This window comes from Ciconia boyciana, chromosome 4, assembly GCF_034638445.1.
Source record: "Ciconia boyciana chromosome 4, ASM3463844v1, whole genome shotgun sequence".
Taxonomy (NCBI): Eukaryota; Metazoa; Chordata; class Aves; order Ciconiiformes; family Ciconiidae; genus Ciconia; species Ciconia boyciana.
In genome coordinates this window covers 28806232-28831968 of record NC_132937.1, presented here as the reverse complement: position 1 = coordinate 28831968, position 25737 = coordinate 28806232, and the positions used below count along the sequence as shown (strand labels likewise).

General features: G+C 38.7%; 1 protein-coding gene across 1 annotated transcript in view; it reads right to left on the bottom strand.

Moving 5' to 3' along the window:
• WDR70 (WD repeat domain 70) overlaps positions 1-25737 on the bottom strand; it is a 161688-nt gene that overhangs the window by 112050 nt on the left and 23901 nt on the right. The window contains 5 exon segments of the mRNA XM_072860900.1: positions 481-634; positions 3073-3076; positions 4796-4973; positions 5526-5660; positions 8922-8981. Coding sequence (XP_072717001.1) covers positions 481-634; positions 3073-3076; positions 4796-4973; positions 5526-5660; positions 8922-8981 — 531 coding nt within the window.

Below are 25737 nucleotides of genomic sequence, written 5' to 3'. Positions count from 1 at the left end.
GTAAACAGCAGGTCAAGCGAGGCACTCTACTCTCCACTGGACTAAAAAAGCTCAGATCCCTCAACCTCTCTTCATAGCACATATGCCTGAGACCCTTGTGTACCTTGGAAGGCCTCTACCGGACCTGTTCCAGTTTCTCCAAACTGTTTTCTCTTCAGTTCATCTTGAACTGAAGGGCCCAAAACTAGTCACAGTATTTCAGACATGAAACAAGCAGCACTGTTCTGCTGGTCATGTGCTTCTTAATGTAGCCCAGTTTACAGTTTGTCTCATTTGTATTGCAAGCACACCATTAGCTCACATTCAGCCTGGCATCCGCTGTAACCTGTGGTCCTTGGCAAGCCAGTTAGTTCCCAGCATGTATCAATATATGGGACTATCCCATCCCAGAGACAGGGCTTTGCACTCTTCCTTATTGAACTTTATGAGATTTCTCATTAAGAGCAAAAATACACTATATTGTCAGCCTTCAGGCATTACCTTTGTGTTTGTCATATCCACAATGTATTGGTCTCCTTTTATGCATTCCATTACTGGGAAGCCATCTCTGTCAAGAACTTTTGCCTGAGAGTTACCAGAGACAACAAGAATGACATCTCCTGTGCTGCTATACTGTAAAGATTTGATTTGGTGACTAAAAAGAAAAAAGAAAGAAAACGTTTCAATTAACTTCAGTTCCTGTAAGTCTACACTAAAACAAAAGTGTCAAAGGTGAGAAAACATAGTGCAGAAATAGACCCATCCACATTCTTATACCAAAAAGGTGGGAAAAAAAGGTGGACAGTATGGAAATCACTCTCTACAAAATGCTTCCTGTAATTTTATTAAATTTACATATATATAAATATATAGAAACATTTAGGTTGGAAAAGACCCTTAAGATCATCGAGTCCAACCGTTAACCTAACACTGCCAAGTCCACCACTACACCATGTCCCTAAGCGCCACATCTACACGTCTTTTAAATACATCCAGGGATGGTGACTCAACCACTTCCCTGGGCAGCCTGTTCCAAGGCTGGACAACCCTTTCAGTGAAGACATTTTTCGTAACTGGAAGGCCACTATAAAGTCTCCCCGGAGCCTTCTCTTCTCCAGGCTAAACAACCCCAACTCTCTCAGCCTGTCCTCATAGGGGAGGTGCTCTAGCCCCCTGATCATCTTCGTGGCCCTCCTCTGGACCCACTCGAGCAAGTCCATGTCTTTCTTGTGCTGGGGGCCCCAGAGCTGAACACAGTACTCCAGGTGGGGTCTCACGAGAGTGGAGCAGAGGGGGAGAATCACCTCCCTCGACCCGCTGGCCACGCTTCTTTTGATGCAGCCCAGGATGCGATTGGCTTTCTGGGCTGTGAGCGCACATTGCTGGGTCATATTCAGTTTTTCCTCTACCAATACCCCCAAGTCTTTCTCCACAGGGCTGCCCTCAATCCACTCAGCGCCCAGCCTGTATCCACGTTTGGGATTGCCCCGACCCAGGTGCAGGACCTTGCACTTGGCCTTGCTGAACTTCGTGAGGTTGGCACGGGCCCACCTCTCTAGCCTGTCCAGGTCCCTCTGGATGGCATCCCTTCCCTCTAGAGTATCAACCACACCACTCAGCTTGGCGTCATCCGCAAACTTGCTGAGGGTGCACTCAAGTTATTCTTAAAAAGTCATTGTGGAATGTGGAATTAGGATTGAAGGCAAATCCCCTTTCCATCTCAGAGAAACAGAAAGTGGCAGCAAGAAGCCCATGGGCATTTGCATCAGGCAAAAGAGCGCTTCCAGCAGGTCGAGGGAGGCAATTATTCCCCTCTACTCAGCCCTGTTGAGACACATCTGTAGTGCTGGGTCTAGTTCTGAGCTCCCCAGTACAAGAGAGATACAAGCATATTAGAGCGAGTCCAGTGAAGGACTGCAAAGATGATTAAAGGTTTGGACACAGAAGGAAAGGCTGAGAGAATTGGGATCATTCACCCTGGAGAAGAGAAGGCTCATGGGGGATCTTATGTATAAATATTTGGGGGGGGCAGGGGGGTGAAGCAGATGAAGCAGAGCTCAATGGTGTCCAGTGACAGGACAAGAAGCAATAGGCACAAAATGAATTACAGGAAATTCCACTTAAACATAAGAAAATGTTGGTGGGGTTTTTTTTATGGCGGGGGTGGTCAAACATTGGAACAGGTTGCCCAGGGAGGCTGTAGAGTCTCCATCCTTGGAAATATTCAAAACCAAACTGGCAATGTCCAGAGCTACCTGTAGTAGTTGACCCTGCTTGGAGTAGGGGGGTTGAATTAGATGATCTCCAGAGCTCTCTTCCAACTGCAATCGTTCTGTGACTGTGTAAAATCCAGTATCAGCGGGTGGGTATCTACCTATGTGCATAGGTAGGCCAGGCCAGGGAAATGCTTCTTTTCCTGCTATTGACACACTTATTTGCCTGGAGAGCTGGGAGGCAGGACCTGCTGCAACCTGGAATCTGATGTTTATCATTTCCAGTGATAAAGATGTCTACCTGAGTTATTCTAAGTGTAAACAGTAGGAAAGTTAGAGGCATCAAAGGATAAATGCTCTTTTTAGGAATTATTTTTATATGATAAAGATTCCCCTTCCTCCCCTCACTCCCAGTGTTAAGGCCTAGACTACAATGATCCCTTTGCTGTAGAGTTACTTAGAATTTTTACTTCTTTGGGATTATGTGATTGGGAAAAATTATTAGGATTTAGTTCAGGAATTCAGTATTTTGCTCTATTTAAAGTATTGCCCATTTCTAAAATAATCTGAAAATCTGCATAAGTAGTTTTTATTATTTCTTATAAAGTAGGTTTATATGCCAGTGGCTTAATAAAATTACTTGCATGTTCAGAGCTTGTATTTGTTTAGTTTTTAACGAATTATATCCTGGGGACATTTTACGGTTTCAGAAGATTTATAGTGCTGCATTTTATGGCAGTTTCTTCTGCTTGCTCTGGAGCATGTGCCATGGTGGTTTTAAGTGTGCTGTGCATGTTTGACAAGCTAGAAACTTAGCAATCCCCATCAGCGCTGAGCCACACTGTCTCAGGCTTTGTTTTTGTTGGCTGGTATCCAGTACCATGCTATAAAATACATTTTCTTGACAGTAGAAAGCGGAGAACCATATTAACTACAAAGTTTAAAAAGGCTGGCTAAACATGTGCAATAAATATTAATAAAAGAAAAGGCCACCCACCTTTGACCCTCAATACTTGTTATTAGCTTTGTGTGTTTTAGAGTTACTGTAGCATTTTGAGTAATAGCACTACATAACAGTATGTAAGAATCTCTTATTTAAATCAAACAACTTATTAGCAACCCTGTACTGATTATTTTGGTAGCTTGTGGCAGGGATCATGGAGATACTGCATTACCAGAATTTTACTTTCTACTTCAGAGTTACATGTAAAAAGATTGTTGTCCTTTAGTTGCCTCATAATGAATAAACCAGGTGTACTTGTACCCGTAAGTAAAAGGGAATGTATAATGTTATATGTATATCTATGTAGTGGACAGGATGTTTTATAGAGGAACCTTGTAAAGAATGATCAGTTGATTCATGTAAACTCATCTCACTCAATTTTTCTTCTTAAACAAGAACACAAAGCAGAAAAACAGCTCTGAAGAGTCATCCATCATCTTGTAGTAAAATGAAGTTCTAATTCATGATGACTGAATGGGCTTCAGGTTTTTTTGTTGTTGTCGTTGGGGTTTTTTGTGTGTGTGTGTGTTACATGCCTCGTAAGATTCAAAAAAATGGGATATGGACCAAACCAGAGATAGTAAGGAACATGAAATGGGTAGTGATTCAGGAGTCACTAGAGCTGATACATAACCATTCTCTTCCAGATTAGAAGGTTCTCATCTCCCAAGGTATAGGGCTATATTTCACTTGCACCCCTAATTATATTTTAGCTTTGCCGTATTTCTCTTGTTAAGACATTAGTGGTTCCTATTTTGTGAATTTCATGAGGTTGGCACGGGCCCACCTCTCTAGCCTGTCCAGGTCCCTCTGGATGGCATCCCTTCCCTCTAGAGTATCAACCACACCACTCAGCTTGGTGTCATCCGCAAACTTGCTGAGGGTGCACTCAATCCCACTGTCCATGTCCCCGACAAAGATGTTAAACAATACTGGTCCCAATACAGACCCCTGAGGGACACCACTCGTCACTGGTCTCCACCCGGACATCGAGCCGTTGACCGCAACTCTTTGAGTGCAACCATCCAGCCAATTCCTTATCCACCGAGTGGTCCACCCATCAAATCCACATCTCTCCAATTTAGAGACAAGGATGTTGTGCGGGACAGTATCAAATGCTTTGCACAAGTCCAGGTAGATGACGTCAGTCGCTCTTCCCTTATCCACCAATGCTGTAACCCCATCGTAGAAGGCCACCAAATTTGTCAGGCACGATTTGCCCTTAGTGAAGCCATGTTGGCTGTCACCAATCGCCTCTCTGTTTTCCATGTGCCTTAGCATAGTTTCCAGGAGGATCTGCTCCATGATCTTGTCAGGCACAGAGGTGAGACTGACTGGCCTGTAGTTCCCCGGGTCTTCCTTTTTTCCCTTTTTAAAAATGGGGGTTATGTTTCCCCTTTTCCAGTCACCGGGAACTTCACCTGACTGCCATGACTTCTCAAATATGATGGATAGTGGCTTAGCAACTTCATCTGCCAGTTCCCTCAGGACCCTCGGATGCATCTCATCAGGTCCCATGGACTTGTGCACCTTCAGGTTCCTTAGATGGTCTCAAACCTGATCTTCTCCTGCAGTGGAGAAGATCAGAATTCATTCTCGCAGTCCCTGCCTTTAGATTCTGTGAGTTGGGCGGCGTGGCTAGGGCACTTGCTGGTGAAGACCGAGGCAAAAAAGTTGTTGAGTACCTCAGCCTTCTCCATGTCAGTTGTAGCCAGGTCTCCTGTTTCGCTCATCGGGGGGGTACAGTTTCTTTCATCTTCCTTTGTTGTCTTATGTACCTGAAGAAACCCTTCTTGTTATTTTTCACATCCCTAGCCAAGTTCAGCTCCAGCTGTGCCTTGGCTTTCCCGATCCCCTCCCTGCACTCCCGGGCCATATCCCTATAATCTCCCCAGGATGTGTATCCCTGCCTCCACTGCCTATGCATTTTGGTTTTGTGTTTTAGTTTGGCTAAGAGGTCTTGACTTAGCCAAGCTGGCCTCCTGCCTCCCCTGCCCGGCTTCTTGCACGTCGGGATTGAGAGCTCTTGCGCCCTAAGAAAAATGTCTTTAAATATCTCCCAGCTCTCGTTCTCTCCTTTGCCTCTGAGGGCAGTTTCCCAAGGGATCCCACGCACTAGCGCCCTAAACAGCCGAAAGTTTGCCCTTCTGAGGTTTAGGGTCCTGACTCTACTTTTTACCCGTCTTGTACCCCTCAAGATTGAGAATTCCACCCAGGGCATGATCGCTGCAGCCCAGGCTACCTCCAATCTTGACCTCTCCGATAAGTTCTTCCACATTAGTGAGCAACAGGTCCAGCAGTGCCTCTCCTCTGGTCGGGCTCTCCATCACCTGTACTAGGAAGTTGTCCTCAACGCACTCCAGTAGTTTCCTGGACTGCTTGCAGTTCGCTGTGCCGCTTTTCCAGCAGATGTCCGGGTGGTTGAAGTCCCCTATCAGGATCAGGGCCTGCGAGTGCAATGCTTCCTGCAGTTGAAGAAAGAACTCTTCATCAACCTCCTCTTCTTGATCGAGTGGCCTGTAGTAGACACCAAAGTTTCCTTTGTTGGCTTGGTCTCTAATTTTCACCCATAAGCTCTCGACTTGCACATTGCTGTTCTTCAAAGATAGCTTTGTGCAATCAATCCTGGTTTTGGCATAGAGGGCAACTCCCCCACCTCTCCTTCCTTGCCTGTCCCTTCTGAATAGTTTATAGCCATCAATCACAGCACTCCAATTGTGTGATTCATCCCACAAAGTCTCTGTGATAGCAATCAGGTCATAGTTTTCCATCTGGGCAGCAGCTACCAGCTCCTCCTGCTTGTTTCCCATGCTGTGTGCATTGGTATAGAAGCACTTCAGCTGGGCTGTCAGCCACATCCCCTTTTTAGAGGAGCTCACCCTAATTCCCTTGAGGCAATTCACAGGTTTTTCCCTGTTGCTTCCTAATGCCTCAGCAATCCCTGGCTATTCTCTAGTGTTTAGAACTCCATCCCCTTCCCCCACTAAATCTAGTTAAATCTAATTAAACTCCACTTACCAATTATGTCACTGTGACATATTTGATTTACAAATTAAACAGATGCAACCTCTTATGTGTTTCAAAAAAATTGCCCCTTTTCTTTTATCATTTAAATGCAAGTTTTGAACCCCATTCATTTCATTCATGATTTCTAACATGCAGAAAAACTGGGCATCTCCAGATTAATCATGCATTCAGTTAACAGACTCAAGTATTCTATTCTACAATAACTATTATAAGAAGGAGCAGCTGTGATACGAGACATTTAGAAAGCACACTGTTCAGAATACCTATGATTATGTATTCTTTCCCATACCCACCTATTTATCAAAAGTGTCAGGAGGAAAATAAAAATATATATCCCTGAAGTTTCATTGGGAACAGTAACTCCTATTACACTGTACAAGCAAGGCAACTGGGAAATTAATCAGATTTCTGGAAAGACTCTCCAGCTTGGGAAATCTTTTCTGAGACTTTTCAGCTGCACAGGAATAGAGTCATCATCAAACCCATGTTCATTAGATTGAAGAGGTACAGATGGGATACATATGTTTAGCTGAAATACAGTACACTGTATGAACATAATGAGAAGACTGTATTTTAAAACGTTGGGGTAAAACACTGATATCAAGATACGAAGTTGCTCCCATCCTGATGTGTGTAATGACATGGGTGAGTAGTTTCATTATTCTAAAACAAACAAACAAAACCAAAACAAGATAGTCCTTCTACAGAAGAGCTGTTTTTTCCAATGATATGTTTCATTCACTGCATCCAATCTACTCCAACTGTGCTATATATACCCACATTATACTTCACCTCTGCTCTAGGTGATGACAGCTGCATTCTCACATAGTCAAAATACCTCAGAAGTCTTCCAAAACTGTAACTTCCCCCTTACAAAGCCTTTTAATTAGAAATAACATGAGCTTATGCTTTAAGAAGCCATCAAAGGATTTACTGGTTTAATATAGAGAAAAATAATTCAAAAAATGTTTACATAATAAAGTTTGTCAGGAAATATATTCAAGAAATATACTGCAGAAGCAATTACTCTCACATGTAAAATGGGAAACTGGTTTGCACTAGTACACTAGCATCCAAATCTATGCATAGAAACACTATGCATAGAAATTAGTATGCAAAGAAGTTACATGCACTGTGTGCATAAAAATCCACTCTACTTTTGTTTAGTGTAATACAATGAATCTTTTACATGTCTTGAAAATAAAAAAAAAATATTCTCTTTTAATTTTATTTATAACACACTTGTTACTTCTTTTCTCTCCTCCCTCTACATCTATATGCCTAGCACTATAATAAAACAAATGGGTAAGCCTTATCACCTCTCCACACTCCAAGAAAGACCACAAAAGTTTGATGCCAGATTAATGAATAGACACTTCAGCAAATAACTATTTCTGAAAGCTTTAAAAAAAAAAATTAATGATCTTTACTGCTAAGTTTAAGCCTCCAGAATATTCCTTAAAAATGTGTGATAAATATTAAGAATTGCAATATTAAATATTCAAATCTTAAACTCATAAATTATTGATGTTTAATGTTTTAATTTGCTATAGATGTTAATAAATAAACTTTATTATTTAAAATAAGTATAATATTGTTGAATGTTGTTATTAAATGTATTATTAATTACATAAAATAAACAGAAAATGAATCAACAAGTTTTCTTAAAAACCCAATAACGGAAAACTATACATTTCTTTAGATTGTTTAAAAAGCATTTTTCTCAAAGAATTTTTAGTTTTATTTTTCTTTCCTTTCTTTTTTTCCCCCTCTTCCAAGAAATTCTCAGGAATGCCATCAGTGAGAATTTTATTAACTAGCTGACAGTGCTTTCACAGGAATATAATAACAATAAAAGGAATACTAGTATTATTTTCTCACTGAATCCTAAGTCATGGCCGAAACTGAAGAGGATAAATAGCAGCATCATCTTTAACAACCAAAGAAGAATATGGGGAAAGGACTTGGGAATAGATTCAGGGCTATTCATGGCCAGAAAATAAGTTTTATTCTACAGAAGTAGATCTTCGATCAATCAGCACATAAAAACAGTTGAATTCATTTTGGAAGATGAGATTACCCAGAGATAAAACATTGGGAACAAAGAAATAATAGTTCCAAGTCAGAGAGCGGGTTTTTAAAAATAAAGTGAAGGAGAAATATATTTGAGGTGAAACCTAGAAAAGATGTAGTCAAAGACAAGGAAGAACAAGGTTTCAAGAAATTGAGAATGGTGTATAAAAGGCACTTAAAGATTCAAGGTGAATGAAGGAGACCTGTATTCAGCTACAAAGAGGTCACTGGAAACTTCAGCAATAACATCCTCTTTGAAAACCATGACCAGTCAAAGAAAGGTCTAGATTAGACCTATGTCTGGATTAGGAAGGCCTAGCCTAGAAAAGAAACTCTAACAACTGCAGAGAGTGTATTTGACAAAAAGGAAGATGAAAATGAGATTACATTTGAGTCAAATGGAGTTAGGTTTGGGTTATTACAAGAAAGCGAAGAGGCAGTCCTAAAACACACTTTCATTGCAATAAGAAAAGAGCTAGACTAAAATAACAAATTAAGAAAAAGAATTAGTTTCTTGATCTTTTAATGAATACTTTGAAAACCAAAAACAAGACACACAAACAAAAAACAAACAAACAAAAAAACCCACCAAAACCAAGAAGTGTTGAAAATGTGTTATCACTTACTGCTTTTGTCCCATGTTGGACTGTAATTTCATGAGAATCTGGAATTTTCTTGACAGGGTTCTGGGAAAAAAAAAAGAAAAAAGAAAATCCACCTCTGTGAAAATAGTGCTATGACAAAAAAAAAATCCCAACCAAACAAAAAACCCTATACTGCAATATAAATAAAAGTAAGAAAGGTTTCCCTCACACCAACCATAACCTAAGGAGGGGAAGGGGGGGGGTGGGGTGGATCAGAAACGAGAGACTGATTCCAGATATTTATTTTCATGGATATAACCCTAAAATATGAGAAATAATTTTAAAAAAATGAGACTACCTTAATAAAGAACAGGAAAATATTTCCTCTTTTTCCTCTTTAGAAAACACTAAAATTCTCTTTGGTTCTTAATCACCAATATCTAATGATCTTGAATTGTGATTTAGTCAATTCATCATTATTACACAATGTCTTTTCAAATAAAAGGACTCTATGAAGTTAACAAAATCAATGAAAAAAATCTAGGAATTCATTACAGGAGCTAAGTTATCTATGTGGTTTCATAAGGTCATGGACTGGCTTCTCACTTCCACTTGTGCCATTATCCCCAGCTCTCAAGGGTCTTCACAACTGCCACTTCAATGGCAGACATAACATAGTCAATGTAATTCAGGGAATTTCATTTAATAGCAACATACAGATTGAAGGCAATTATAATTTAAAACATCTAACACATCCCACTAACATCTGTAATACAAATATGAAAATAGTTAATTTAAACAGAAAGAAACATACTGAATGTACTGCAGTAATTGCAAGGTTCTACAAAGGTCATTTGAATCATTATTCTCAAAATGCTCATTTGTCTGGTACCACTTAAGTTTCCTAAAACAGACACAATCTATCACTTCGATGCCCAATAGCTTTGTTGTAATTTTCTGTTGCTGAAGTCTGATTTTAAAATAATTTTAAGCACACTTTATATGTTATATCTCTTTCCTTATCCATCTCTGCCAATTCCTTCCCTTTTTTCACTCTTGCCACAGAAAGTCTCTACAAGCACCAGGCTGATTTCCTTTATACTCTTGTTTTCTCCTCCAGTTCTATCAGCTTTATTTCTCTGATAAAACTGAAACTTTCATTATCTTTGATTTAGCCAAACCTACCCTTCTTCTAACTTTACTTCTTGTCACAAACAACAGCTCTGATTGCCAAAACAACCGTGTAATTTCTTTCCCTTTTCACACTTATATATACAGAGATAAGCCATCAGAACACATATATACAGAGATAAGCCAGCAGAAGGCTCATGCCCTCTGTTTTCACATTCACAGTATATGCACATCTTCAATAGTCACAGGTGTGTGAAGGGGAACTAGAGTATTAGCATGGAAATCATATATGCACCTGAGGGGAAAAAAAAAAATTCATGGGACTGTGGTCCATGCTAAGTCTGAAAAGGTAACAGTAAAGGTTTATAAATAGCTACACATGACCTTGTGAAAGGTATATAGCCCACATGGCATTAAGAGCCACTTCCACAGCCTCAGTGGTTTACAAGTTGAGAAACAGGTGTAACTCAAAATTCCCAAGCAAATTTTTGATTATGAAAATGAGTTTATTGTTCAATTTGACACTATAAAGCACCCAGAGAAAGGTATAATTATAATACAAATGAAATTTTCCATGCCTGATCATTCCCTGCACTAGAAATTGGTATTTGCTGGTTTCGGGATGCAAAAAGCTGCTCAACAGCCACTGCCTGTACTTGCCATCTAAGCACATTTCATAAAAACAGAAGTGTGAAAAGGAAACAAACAGCTTCCAAGATTCGTACTGCCATCACCCTCAACAAAAGATGGACTACTACTGTGAATCAAAGGCTTTCACAGAAACCATCTGTTGCTGGAAGGAAAAACAGCATTTTAGTCACTCTCATCTTAATCACTGCAAGATTGCTTATTTTATATTCCAATCAACTTATTGGAATATTATAAGGTTGCTCATTTCATATACCTTACCACAAAGGTAGGTATTGTATGTCTACATTGCATTAGCACTGAGTTTAATTTTGAGAGGGTATCTTAACTACTTTAAGAGTTCTTTCAATAATTCGAACAAAAATATTATTAATAAACAAAATGTGCTAGAACAAGCTTATTTAATTTTAGTTGCTAGCTCCTCCAGGTAACAATAATCAAATCCCTCTTTTAATGAGTGAACCACTCACATAAAAATATTTTTGCTTTACAGTGCACTCATGTTGAACACCATTCTGGCTACTTATCTTTAAGAGAGAACAACAGATAGGAATACATTCTGCCACCTAATAAATCAAACAGCCTGAGCCTGAAAGTCAAACATTTGGTGAGTGCTAGCAGTGCTACATTCTGCAGTGTCCAAGGGATGCTTGACAGATAAAGTAACTGTTTAGACTATTCAAAACAAAAAAATTAAGATAATGTCCAGGAACATATCTTGGCATAGGATCTTCAAATCAGCCAAATATTTACAAAAAAACAAGGTGGCTTATTCTATTTTAGTAACTATGAACTTCCTAAATGACTGAGAATGCTATAAAATGTTTCTAACCTGCTACAACAAATGCCTATATGCGCACACAAAAATCAGATACAACTACCACTTTTCCAGTTATTACATTCCAAAGAATAAGGACTGCCATAGAATCCTTTTTCACACTCTCAAAGGAAAATATAGTTAATACATTTTATGCTGATTTGAACAACAGGATCCCACGTATATTGGAATATTACCGTAAGGCTGACTAATCAAAAAGGTAGAGTTTGCCTAAAGTGTACCTGCACTTCCAGGTCTTCCAATTGCTGCTTGGATTTCAACTGCCAGTTTATACAAATTGATTTTAATATTTCAATAACAGTGTTCCAGAAAATTTGTATTATAATTAAAACTAGATGAGATGATAACAGGATTTTTTTAAAAAAACAACAAAAAACAACATATCAGAACAAAGACAACATGTTAAATTTATCTTTCTCTTTAAGCAGAAATAAAGGAAAACAGTTTTGGTGTTAACATATCTCCTTATATTTTTACAAAAATTCTCAATTTCCTGCTTTTCACAAGATTAATATATATTAAATCTGTGAAATAGTATATTCTAGGAGTTCACAGTTTTTCTCAAAAATTAAAAGTCTTACCTTTTAAATAATTTCTGCAAAGGGACACTGCAAATCAGGAATCACATCTGCAATTTGCAGTTACATTTTTTTCAGGGAATTCCAGCCCTAGTTGACTGTTAAGTTCCTGTGCCTGACAACACTCTTCTATTCACTTTGCCACTGTCCCTAAATACTGTGGGGTTTTTTTCTTGTTCCTTTTGGGAGCTTCCTTATCCTCAAGCAATACTCAGAAAATATGCCACTAGAAACCACAGGCTGAAACTAGGTCAGTCTCCAAGATCTCTTGAGAAAAATCAAAGACAAAAACACCCAAATAATCCAATGACACAGGTCAAATCAAACAACTGAGAAAATGGACACAAAAAGGAAAAATTAGTTAAATTCTAGATTTCTACATCCTACAAGACATCCTTCAATATCCTTGGGATTGTGAATATGGGCAATAATAATAGTTGGGATTTGGCAGAAGACAGAGGGATACGGGAGCTGGGAAAAGAATGGGATGGTATCTATATGATAAACTAAATGTTTAGCTTGGGGAGAAAGTCAGGTCCTACAGAAATTAAAAAAAAAACAACAAACAACAAAAAAACCACTAAACAGTATCAGAGAGATGAATTTACAATAAAAAAAATACCTCAACCGTAACCATCTGTTAGCCTTGCTAATAGATTGAACATCCAAAAGTCATTTTAGAAGCCTGAAATTAGATTATGTTTACAGGCTTAAATGGATAAAAGCAAAGACTATGAAAAACAAAATGTAAATTCCACAATGACACAAGGGCCAGGTCCGGGAGACACTCTGCTGATCTCACATACGCAGTAACTGTGAACTGAACTTGGTGAAAAATAAATAAATTAATCCACTAGAATCCAAACTCTCCCTCCCCCCAAAACCCTCAAAGTTAGAATATAGGTCCTCAAATGACTTACCTTTTTATGGCCAAACCAGAGAGGGGCAGAATGATGCATTTATGCCTAAAAGTACCTCTATTGCTGTGTTTGCAGAGGTCTGTATTTCACTATTGTTGTGGTTTAACCCCAGCCAGCAACTAAGCACCACGCAGCCGCTCGCTCACTCCCCCCACAATAGGATGGGGGAGAGAATCGGAAGAGCAAAAGTGAGAAAACTCGAGGGTTGAGATAAAGACAGTTTAATAGGGAAAGCAAAAGCCGTGCACACAAGCAAAGCAAAGCAAGGAATTCCTTCACCCCTTCCCATGGGCAGGCAGGGGTTCAGCCATCTCCAGGACAGCAGGGCTCCATCACGCATAATGGTGACTTGGGAAGACAAACGCCATCACTCCAAATGTCCCCCCCTTCCTTCTTCTTCCCCAGCTTTATATACTGAGCATGACCCCATATGGTATGGAATAGCCCTTTGGTCAGTTTGGATTAGCTGTCCTGGCTGTGCCCCCTCCCAGCTTCTTCTGCACCTGGCAGAGCATGGGAAGCTGAAAAGTCCTTGACCAGTGCAGCAACAACTAAAACATCTCTGTATTATCAACGCTGTTTTCAGCACAAATCCAAAACATAGCCCTATACCAGCCACTATAAAGAAAATTAACTCTATCTCAGCTGAAACCAGGACAACTATATGGAAACTGTCCTGCATGAGAGAGACTTGCAAGCTATAGGAAACCTTTCACACACTGGGCCCTTAAATGGGAACTTTTCTGGGCATCCACAAGACTACTATTTAACAGAAGAAAGAATACAATTTTTTTCTCTGTGTTTGGAACTGTCCTTAGATTGCAGTATAGAGGATCTTGCCTTCCTTGAGGATTTCAAGATCAGATGTTACCCTGGAAGCAAATACGACTTTCCTTTTCTGGATAGTACCTGTGTTCTCAGAGCTCTCCCAAAACGCTGACTTGCTGGAGACTTGAAGAGACTTCCTATTTGTGGAAGCAGAGCTATGGTACAGCATGGAGAAAAGCATGCAAAACTACAACTGGTTAAACTAAATGTGAGCACTTCCCCTGCTTTGAGCAGGGTAAGAGGTTAAAGTCGGATTGGCTACTACTTAGTTTAAATACCTTAAGCACTATGCTAGAAAAGTCCCTTCTGCTGGATTTCATCCAGCAGAAATGTATAAACACTCACACCCTGCTCTTTTGAGTCTCTGCTTTGGTACACCCCACATGGAAGATGCTGTCTGTTCATGGGCAGGAGTGAAGAAAAGGAGGCAGGAGATACCCTTTACAGAGACTTCTCAATTTCTGATGAAACTGTGGGTTTCATAGAACAAATTTAACAGAGGTGGTCTGACACAGATGATTGCTGCCTCACTAGAAGACACATGGAATAACTGGGTTCCTAATGGACAGCAGGAATAGCTGGTGGAAGCAGGAGGGGGACAAAAAAACTCTAGCATCAAATGGTGATGGAAGTACCTTCACCAACTTAAGTAGCAGCAGCAATTCAAACTCCCAACTGAAGGACTCCCTGCAGAAAACCATGGTTTAATCATCCAAATCCCAAGCCTTCTGGCAATTAAGAAGAAAGAACTTTCTATTTTCAAGCATTTTGTTTAAATATGTCATGTTCATGTTTTCTTTTAAGTTTTGTTAAAACCTCCTCTCTTCCCCTCCAAAATGACTGTGTCGCATAGAAAAGCAAATGCCACACTGCTGGAGGACGAGGTGGGGGGAGCAGGAAAGTTTGAGAGCCTTTGAAAGGCTTTTATTTTAGACTCCAGCATATAGACTGACAGTGCTGAAATCTTCTTTCTTGTGACCAGGCAATAATAATTTTCTATATTTTCCATTCTTCTCCAGCAAAGAGTTCAAAGTAATAGGTGTGATTAAAAAAAAAGAGTAATCAAGAGTGACAGGAGTAGTTAAAAAGAGAAATGTAATGTCTCCTAATAAAAGTGTTCGTGCTGTAAATTATGTAAAATCTTGAAAGAAAATACTCTTAAGCAATTTTAAGACTAAAACAAATGGGCAGACAACTCATCAACAATCACAACAGAAAGGATGGGATTTCTGACACGGTAACTCCCAAAGCTGAGAGGTACACCACCACAAGCTCCTCAGTCTAGACAGATAAAACACCACAGAAAACTGTTGAATTGTGCAGATAAACTGTTATAACAGCATCACAGAAATCTGGTCCAATTGTCATGGTATCCAGGCACAACGATATGCTAATCCCAACAGCAGAAGGCTTTAAACAAATTTTATTTTAGAAGTTACAACAAAGAAGCAACTCATGCTTGTTGTTGCTTGCTAATTTCTGTATCAAATGTGTCTGGTTTACAGGTCCAAGTATTCTCTCTCAAACATCACCTAAAATACAACCCAAATGCTTCTCTTTTCAGGGGAAAGAAGTTAGAGAAGTCCATCAAACTTCACAGGGGGACACTTGCACAACCTCCCTGTCTTGCGGTTAAGTTCAGAGCCACAAACATGCAGTTTGCTCTATCTCACATCCAACTGGTATAGATACTACATATGTGTAAATGAATGAAATTCAAGAGACTATTCTAATGATGATGAACAGAGAGAACAGAATCTTGTTCCGTCCTTCAATATTGAGTCTGAAACACTATTAGAAGAAAAATAAAAGGGGATGTGGGAGGAGTATTTCACAGATCTGGAAGAAAACATGCCTCATTCCTCTTTTCAGACTAGAATTATGTTTTAAGCCGTTAGGCACCCAGCTGAATTTTCCATGACAGCAGTGAAAGCTGAAGACAGTAATAGGAGTTTAAATTGATTTTTTCTGTTCTTTTTAAAACTCATTTTGCAAACAAACGCACACTGATGTTCATGCTTTGTTCCACAAGTTACTCCTCATGCACTGATTAAAACCATATTACTTGTAAAACAGGCAGTTTTTCTGGGTCACAATTTTTCATTATTTTCCTCCATAACTTAAACTGAAAATAAATGCCTAAGATATACACTAAGGTTGTATAAGCATACACTCAAGAGAAAGATGGGAGTATGAAAAAAACCCACAATGTGAGAGATGAATAAGATGTTTTACAGCAACAGAAAAATAGAAACGTTTTCGGGTTTATAGTAATGCGTTATCCACAAACTTGCATGCATAAGGAAGCATCCAGATTTGAGAGGACATTTCAACAACTTTCAATTTCCTCTCTTTTAGGTGTTAGAGTTGACAGATGTATTCTGATGCAAACTTGCATGTTATTAAACTCAGTTTGGCCCAGATTCATATAATCTGAGTTTCTGAATGTAATGCATCTAAATATGGAAAACAGTTACTTTAGACTTCCTATACAGTCTTCAAAAAGGGACAGATAACTCCAGAAAAAGAATCTGTGTATCAAAAAACTGAATAATCTGAAGACCTCTCCATGTCATGAACTATTTGGGGAGTGCAAGGCAACTAAATTCCTAACATAGGTGCACCTTGATTAGGTTGGATGAATCAGGGCCTATGTATGTGTTTGGTACCTAAAATTTTGGCCTGAAAAAGGAAAATATTATGGAAAACAGGAGGATACATGCAAACACTGGTATGAATCATCTTGGCTGATATTCCCATGAAACACCCACAATATCTGTTACTCTTGGAAAAAAGTAGATAACTCGTAACTCCATGACAAATGCAGAAAACCTTCAAAACTAACAGAAATATTAGAAGGGCCCTACAGAATGCTATCTCCCCCAGTCATCCTTTAATTCGGGTAACACTAAAAACAGCACAGAAGTCATGTCTTGAAATTTAAGTACAGGAAGACTAAGGAGAGATTATTCTTTTCTTTAGTGAGTTAGGATGCATTACTCTGGGGTGCATTCAAAAATTAAGGAGGTGCTCAAGCAGATGAACTTCCTTTTGAATACCTACAGGAAGTAAATTTATTTATTCATTATGGAAACGGTACTGTGGCTAGCTTCTCTCAACATTATCTAATTCTCAGCCTCATGGAATTTTTTCTTATGATCTGGAGTGTTTTGTCAGGTTTAACCAGCAAGGGAAAAGATTAGAAAGATTAAAAAAAGATTAGAAGATTAAATCTTCATTCCAACATATGACTGCCTAAAGCTACACATTCGTAATGTTATTATAGGTCAGATACAACATATTTTATTAGATGACGGGTCAAACGGTAATTCAGATACTGTTCCCAAACACAACAGGTAACATGAATTAAATCTCCTCTTCCCTTTTATGCCACTTACTGGCATGTCCCCTTCTGAAAAGACTCCAATGACTTAATTTACAAAAGGTATTGCAATTAGAGTCTCAGCATGGTTTGCAAATACCTTTTTTAGATATAAACATCATACTTCTAAACACAGCAAAACGCCTGCCTGATCTGTCTCCTGGGAGATAGCAACCTCCTGAAATCTATCTAAAACTATTTTTCACCTAGATTCTAAAAACTCATTCAGATAATTTCAAAATTTATAACAAGCACTTGATTTATGAAGTCATCGTTTATATTACTATTTATGACCTGGGAATTGTTCTCAAAATGTATACCAGAGAAATTCTCTTGAGCCTTTTCTAAAGCAAGTTGTAATCACAGATAAAACTGATTTAAATATAAAATTGCCTATGGTCATTCAAGTTTCCTTTGCAGTTTCTGGGAGAGTGATTTACTTAAGCTGAGTGTTCTGGTGATATTTCAGATATGTTACATTCTGCTCACATAACCACCTGCTTATTTCAGCTTTATCATCTCAGTTTCAAATGTGTATAAAGATAAATACTTCACATTTGCTAAAACAGTATGCACAACTGCCACATACCACCAAAACACCCATGTTCAGTCAATACACAGTTTTACTACAGCAATAAGATACACAAAATTACTACTACCTACCATGTTGAGAATGAAAAATACCACTAGCATTTTCAGTCAAATGTAACCTTTATTAAGATTTCTTTAGAGCCGAATAGAATATTTAATTTTGACCTAAAGGAATAGTTTTATTTACTCTGAAACAGTAGAGCAAAATAGCACACATAACCATAGATCAGCTGACAACAAGGAGAAACAAAACACACAACATCTTTGCTCAGCTCTGAAAGCTCTGGTCAGGCTGGCAGGTAACCAAAGAATAGCTTAATTATGAAATCAGAAAGGACAAATAATTGTGAACTTTCAACTCTTCTGAGTTTCAGTGCCAAATGCACACATTCAGATGCAAACAGGCCTCACTTTGCGCAAACAGGCATTCACATATTTCACATCCAGTTTGATAAGAATTTCTGTAGCACATAGATTCCACATGGGATTTCTACTGCAGGGAATATGCCCTAGAAGAGACACATGAAAGAATCTAAGAACACAACATGAGAAGCAGGACCAGACTGAACCTAACTTTCGTTAATGCATAACATTTTTCAGCTTGCTAGCCAGTTCACTTAATTATTTACATTAAACTCGCTCTACAAAATCCTTTATCTAAACTGTACAGACACTTTATCATATCATCTTTTGGCAAAATTTAGGAAAAAAAATGTGTGAAGTTCTTTCACTTGACTCACCAAGAGAAACTATGAAAACCAAGGTTACGCTAAGAGTTCCAGAAGCAGTAGTCTGCCTTTTAATAATTAGAACACTTTTAGGTGTTTTTCAGTCATTAAAATAGCTTTACTGTTCTTCAGATTTACCTTCTGTCTTAAATTATTTATGAAGTATTTCAGGATTCAAACCATACATCTACAAAGTTTAACATTTTTTGCAAAAAAAAAAAGCCTCCCCTCCAAATATTTTAAAAGTCGGTGATATTATTAAGCCTTTGGAATTCATGCAGCAAAAGGTAATTTTAGTTATGTGCACTTCTATGGAAGTGCAGTAGAATAAGTACTAGTTTCTTTTGCAAGTTTCATAAGCAGTGGAGTTAAGTCCATCAGCAGCACTACCCTCTAAACTTTAATTTTGGACTCGTCAAAACTTAAAAAGCCAACACAACCAATAGATGTTCAATATACAGCACTTATGTCTAAAACACACGTGGAGATTATTACAATGGAAAAAAAACAGAATAGAATAGAAAATATATTTTTCCTCTTGTCAAACAAGAGCCTGATGTTCACATTAAGACTTCTGGTGATCATGTTGGCATAGAATTTCATAAACATCAAGGCAATACGAATAAGAACCTCTATACCAGTATAATAACAACTGCATTAGTGAGCCATCTCTTTTAAACTATACACATTTTAACGACCAAAATTAAAACAATACACCATTTAGCTGCAGAGCAATCCTTGACCTTTGACTTTGTGCAATTTATTTCATTCCTGCATACCCTAGTTTCCTCATCTGAAAAATTTGAATAAATAATATCTATCATAAGGAATCTGCTACAAAGTTTTATTCAGCAATGTTGGTCAAGATCTTCAAATTCCTCAGGGATTCTGTTATTCCTAGCAAACACAATACAGTCAGCAAAACTAAACAATCACATCTCCAGACAGAGAGTTGTCCACAGACTATACTTTTCAACAATTCTCCAACTGTGATTGTAAAAAGGTGTTCACTCAAATGTTTACTCCAGGATCTTAAGAGACACACAAATTTATCCATACCATCCCACTTAGTGATAAATATTCCAGTTGTCTACAAACTTACTAATAAATTATGATAAGGAATTAAAATGGGGGGGGGGGGGGTGTCATCAGCTAGTCATGCAAAGATGATCTACAACCACAGGGTGAAGGTACGGGGCTCATAATTACAGCACGTCTAAGTTACTGCAGGAAGGAAGGACAATTTCCTATCTAGCTCCCACAGCTGGTTCCAATTCTATTACTGTTTCGATTACTAATTCTCCCATGCCACCCATAAATTACCTTCAAAACATTAACATTTAAGCTGTGTTACAGCAGCACAATTTTATGCAATGTGACATGAGAATAAATGGCTAAGTGACTTTAACTATGCATCTAGAAATAGGAAAAGATACATTTATATTGTACACATGTGAGGTCCATGCTTGGAAGAAACACACCTTTCTCCACACTTCACTCAAGTATATTCCTTTAACTAAAGCTTATGTCAGAAGGTAGTGCATTACAGCCAGTTGGTGTATCTCATATTGTTAAAACCGCTGTAATACCCATCGACCTTGAAAATTATTTGCAGTATGTTCAGTGCAAATACTAAACACTAGGTTAAAAGTCACAGCCAATGTGAATATCTTGGTTTTAATCATAAACCAAATCATTTTTAAAAGATGTACCCAAGAATTATAAAACATGCTTATCTTCTATGCATTTATATGATATGCCTTACTATAGTATCTATAAATGGTGAAAGCCCTCCAGCATACCGTATAAAAAAATACTGATTTCTATACACGTAATGTAGTCTGAAAATTCCCAATGACTGCAATTAAACCTGACAAGACATACAACTAAATAGAGCGCCATTGATTTCCACACAGCAATAAAACAACTATTATTCAGTATTGCTCAGTTGTAAATTATACAGGAACAGACTAAAGACCCCAACACATTCTTCAGTGGAATGATGCCCACATGTGAAACCCAACACTAGTATAGTCATTCCTCAAGAAGCCTGAGGTATAAAAGCATACAGAAGCAACACTCACTTTTTAACCCAAACTAAGATAAAGATCCATTGTCTAGATAATACACAAAATTTTAGCTGTGTGCATGGAGAAAGAAGGCAAAAATTCAAGAACATCATACCTTACTGAAATACCTCATTTCACAGACTTTTACTGACATTATGTTAAGACCTCACATATTTTTCTTACTCCATAACTGTTAGAAAATGTAGAGTACTAGATACATCCTATGAAATCTTCCCTCAAATTATTCAACAGGTTCTTTGTTCTGCTCCACAAGTAGCTGCTGCAGATACTCCATACTATACAAAGATTACTTGAGTTACCAGAAGAGTCTTCTTACTTTTACAATCTAAAATTTAAGTTTGGATTATATGATTCAAATTAAGTCATTATTAATTGTGTACATAATAACCTTGTTAATCTAGCTGAGATGGATTAATAGCAACATGCATCTTCGACTTTGTCATTATAGACAATTAACAATGTATTTTTTACTCATTCACACTCGTATAGTGTACAGAGATGACAATTTTGGATGTTCGGATGATGCTCTACAATTACTTTCTTTTGAGTCAGGAAAGAAAAGCATAGACCATAGATACAAGGAACTCCAGATTTCAGACCACATATCTACTACAGATCTGCTGTGAGATCTTCATTAAGACATCACTTGTGTTTCTAAGTATCATGTCTTAAATGGGATAGAGAGTCTCATCTTGCAGGTGTGCTACAACGATACATTAAATAAATATGGTAGGTTCATTCATACATTTGAGCTGCTCAGATTCTACCAAGCAAGAAGCTATTATAAATTCCTATTATTAATATGCCATACTTTGAGGTACCCTAGAGTCCCTTACAAGCTCATTTACAGAACAAAGTAAAAACAAACAAAAAACCCACATTAGAAAAAAAAACACCTCTGTGTATAATGTTCATGTTACAAGTGAAATCTTGCAATTGTTGAGGAAACAGACCTGTGGTATTTCATATACTCCTGGTTTACTGATTGGTGAAGTTACCAGGGAATGCACGATTCCGTATCTACTGTTTCCATAAATAAGCAAGCTAAAAAAACCCTCCAGCAGTACTTCCCCTGTAACAAGCAAGTGCTTAAACATAGGTCCAACTTGCTATTCTATCAAAACAGAATCAAAAGTATAAAATAAGCCAAAAATGAGCGTGACAGAAGCAGAGAGCTTTTAAACACTTACTGGCTTTCCACAGGAAAAGTTGACGTGGTGGGAAGGAACATAAAACCCATAAAACAACTGAATCAAATACAGTCCAAGAATTTTTGCTCAGATTTGTTCAAATGCCCTGCCATGGGTGTTTTCCAGACAACTAAGAAGGAAGCCAAAACAAGGATTCCCAATTTTGCATAGTTTGCTAGGCTTGGACAGAATTTAGCTCCCATTTCTGGAATTTGTTCTGTAGGCCTGAATTCTTCACATTAACCTCATGTTTGACATCCGCCTTAGACATGTGATCCATGAAGTGATATGGCATACTTCTGAAACTAATGCTATCTCACATAACACCTACTGCTGTCCCAGTCTTGACTGTTTCCAAGGACTTTTAATAATTTACATTTCACCTCTTGGGAGCCACACAAAATGCACAGTAGATAAGCTTACAAACCAAATTGTTTTGCCTCGAGTTTTTCAATGCCATTATTTTGTTTAAAGATAAAGTGCAAGAGTGTACAGATCACTTGAAGGCAGTTTTCTTTACATGCTTGTTTTTAAGTTTACCTTAGAGATTCATCACACATTCAGATACTCTGGATCCTCATTTCATCTGACTACAACAGGTAGTATTCAGTCTGCGATACCAAAAACGGACCACAGAGTAGAGAATGATGGCACCCTCTTGTCTTCAGGTTCCTCTCATGAGATCCTGATAAACCTCTACAGATAGGGAGAAACTCCTCCCAGGACACTTTATTTAGGTGATGTCTCCCTTCATAAGCCAATTATTTCAGGTAGAAGTCAAACTACTGTATAGGGCAATCTATTAAAATGGGAAAACCCTGACATTGATCTCAACCTGTTCCTACCTGTGAACCACTTGCCCTTGGAATTTCAGTGCAATACAGAAAGAAGAAAACAGAGAAAGCAAAAGAATCCTGCTTTTAAACACAATCATCAGTTTGACACAAACGTACAAAAAAAAAAAATATTAAAACCCACCATAGGCTATTCATGCATTCTCAAGTCCTCACAGTCACTATGATACTGAACAATTCCAGTAGTGTGGAACATAGGTGAGGGAACAAGCTGGCAAGAGTGAGCAAATGCATATAAATAGATTTTTGCAGTTGGTTGTGGGTATCAAGAGCTTAGAAGTATCTATTAATACTGACAGGCACAGGGGTAGATACACATTGCACTGTCAAAATTTTGCACAATAAAGGCAGTGGGGGAGTTCTGGCTAAGACACTGGCATTTTTCATAAGCTTAGATATTTGCTCTGAAATGATAATTACTGTTCAAGTGATAGGCCTGTTTACAAACCTGCACTTAAAGAACTCAACTCATAAGCTATAATGTGAACCACATGCAATTTAACCTATCTACCCCAATGGATGAAAGACCTGAGATGACCTCCTTAGAACTTGAAACAACAAGGTATGGTATGTTAAGACTAACGCTTACACAGTAAGCCCTTCTTGTTTTAAAAGCACCAAGCTGAGAGATTATTGTCAGTGTGCCTCAGAGCTTCTCCTCCATGCCTTTTCAGCAAGAACAATGGCATAGAGAGAGCTCAGGCATTGTATTATCAGGGGCTGCCATGCAGTGTTTTCAAAAAACCTATGAAATCTAAACCTGGGTTGTTTTCTTTGATGAGAGATGAGTGGTCAGAGATTAAAGATAGAATAAATATTATTTATTCATCTTATTTCAAATACAAACATTCTGCACGTGTTTGGATTCTCACATCAACTCCTGGCCTGCAAGATATATTTCGTAACAAATAAACCCTAAAACCACCAATAATCTTTCTTTCAGACTCTCTGTGCCTCAATCACTCCTGATTTAATTTTTTATCTGCAGAAACCGCAATATGTGCAAACAGCTATGAACCAAAGCTGGTTATTAGGAAGTTCTCCTGCTCAATTTTCTAAAAGTGAGCCAATTATATTAGTGGGTATGCAACTACCAGAGAAAACATAGCTTGAAGATATTTTCTCATATAACTGATTCTTATTTGCCTAATTCACCTCTGTATCATTTAACTGCTGTGTATGATGCATGATGAAATGTGATGATCTGGATGAGGGGATCGAGTGCACCCTCAGTCAGTTTGCAGACAACACCAAGTTGTGCAGGAGTGTTGATCTGCTGGAGGGTAGGAAGTCTCTACAGAGGGATCTGGACAGGCTGGATCCATGGGCCAAGGTCAATTGTGTGAGGTTCAACAAGGCCAAGTGCAAGGTCCTGCACTTGGGCCACAACAACCCCATGCAACGCTACAGGCTTGGGGAAGAGTGGCTGGAAAGCTGCCCAGCAGAGAAGGACCTGGGGGTGTTGGTCAACAGCCGGCTGAATATGAGCCAGCAGTGTGCCCAGGTGGCCAAGAAAGCCAATGGCATCCTGGCTTGTATCAGGAATAGTGTGGCCAGCAGGACTAGGGAAGTTATCGTCTCTTTGTACTTGGCACTGGTGAGGCCGCACCTCGACTACTGTGTTCAGTTTTGGGCTCCTCAATACAAGAAAGACATCGAGGTGCTGGAGTGTGTCCAGAGAAGGGCAACGAAGCTGGTGAAGGGTCTAGAGCACAAGTCTTATGAGGAGCGGCTGAGGGAACTGGGGTTGCTTAGCCTGGAGAAAAGGATGCTCAGGGGAGTGCTTATTGCTCTCTACAACGACCTGAAATAAGGTTGTAGCGAGGTGGGGGTCGGTCTCTTCTCCCAGGTAACAAGTGATAGGACAAAAGGAAACGGCCTCAAGTTGCGCCAGGGGAGGTTTAGACTGGGTATTAGGAAATTTTACTTCACTGAAAGGGTTATCAAGCATTGGAACAGGCTGCCCAGGGAAGTGGTGGAGTCCCCATCCCTGGAGGTATTTAAAAGCCGTTTGGATGAGGTGCTTAGGGACATGGTGTAGTGGTGGACTTGGCAGTGTTAGGTTAACGGTTGGACTTGATGATCTTAAAGGTCTTTTCCAACCTATACGATTCTGTGAATATATGGGACTATCCCATCCCAGAGACAGGGCTTTGCACTCTTCCTTATTGAACTTTATGAGATTTCTCATTAAGAGCAAAAATATGCTATATTGTCAGTCTTCTGGCATTCAGTTCATTTCTTGCTTTACCTTTGTGTTTGTCATATCCACAATGTATTGGTCTCCTTTTATGCATTCCATTAGTGGGAAACCATCTCTGTCAAGAACTTTTGCCTGAGAGTTACCAGAGACGATGAGAATGACATCTCCTGTGCTGCTATACTGTAAAGATTTGATTCGGTGACTAAAAAAGAAAAAAGAAAGAAAATGTTTCAATTAAGTTCAGTTCCTGTAAGCCTATATTAAAATAAAAGTGTCAATGGTGAGAAAACGTATTGTAGAAATAGATACATATACATTCCTATACCAAAAAGGTGGGAAAAAAAGGTGGACAGTATGGAAATCACTCTCTACAAAATGCTTCCTGTAATTTTATTAAATTTACATATATATAAATATATAGAAACATTTAGGTTGGAAAAGACCCTTAAGATCATCGAGTCCAACCGTTAACCTAACACTGCCAAGTCCACCACTACACCATGTCCCTAAGCGCCACATCTACACGTCTTTTAAATACATCCAGGGATGGTGACTCAACCACTTCCCTGGGCAGCCTGTTCCAAGGCTTGATAACGTTCCTTCATAGCTATCGTAGCTACGTAGGAACAAAGCTTTGTAGCTTCGTTCCATCCACAGCACGTTCCTTCGTAGCTAGCCTGTGCGGAGCTCAGTGCTTTCCCAAGCTGCCCAGAATGCAGGGTGGCTATTTTAGGAGTCAGTCACTGCTCTCACACAGACACGCAGAAGATTGCTTAGTTCCACGAGCTCCTATTTGCACCTTGAGAGCACACTTTGCTGCAAAATACCATACATTTTTATTTACTAAACACTGGCAAATTAATTAAATCTCAAATAA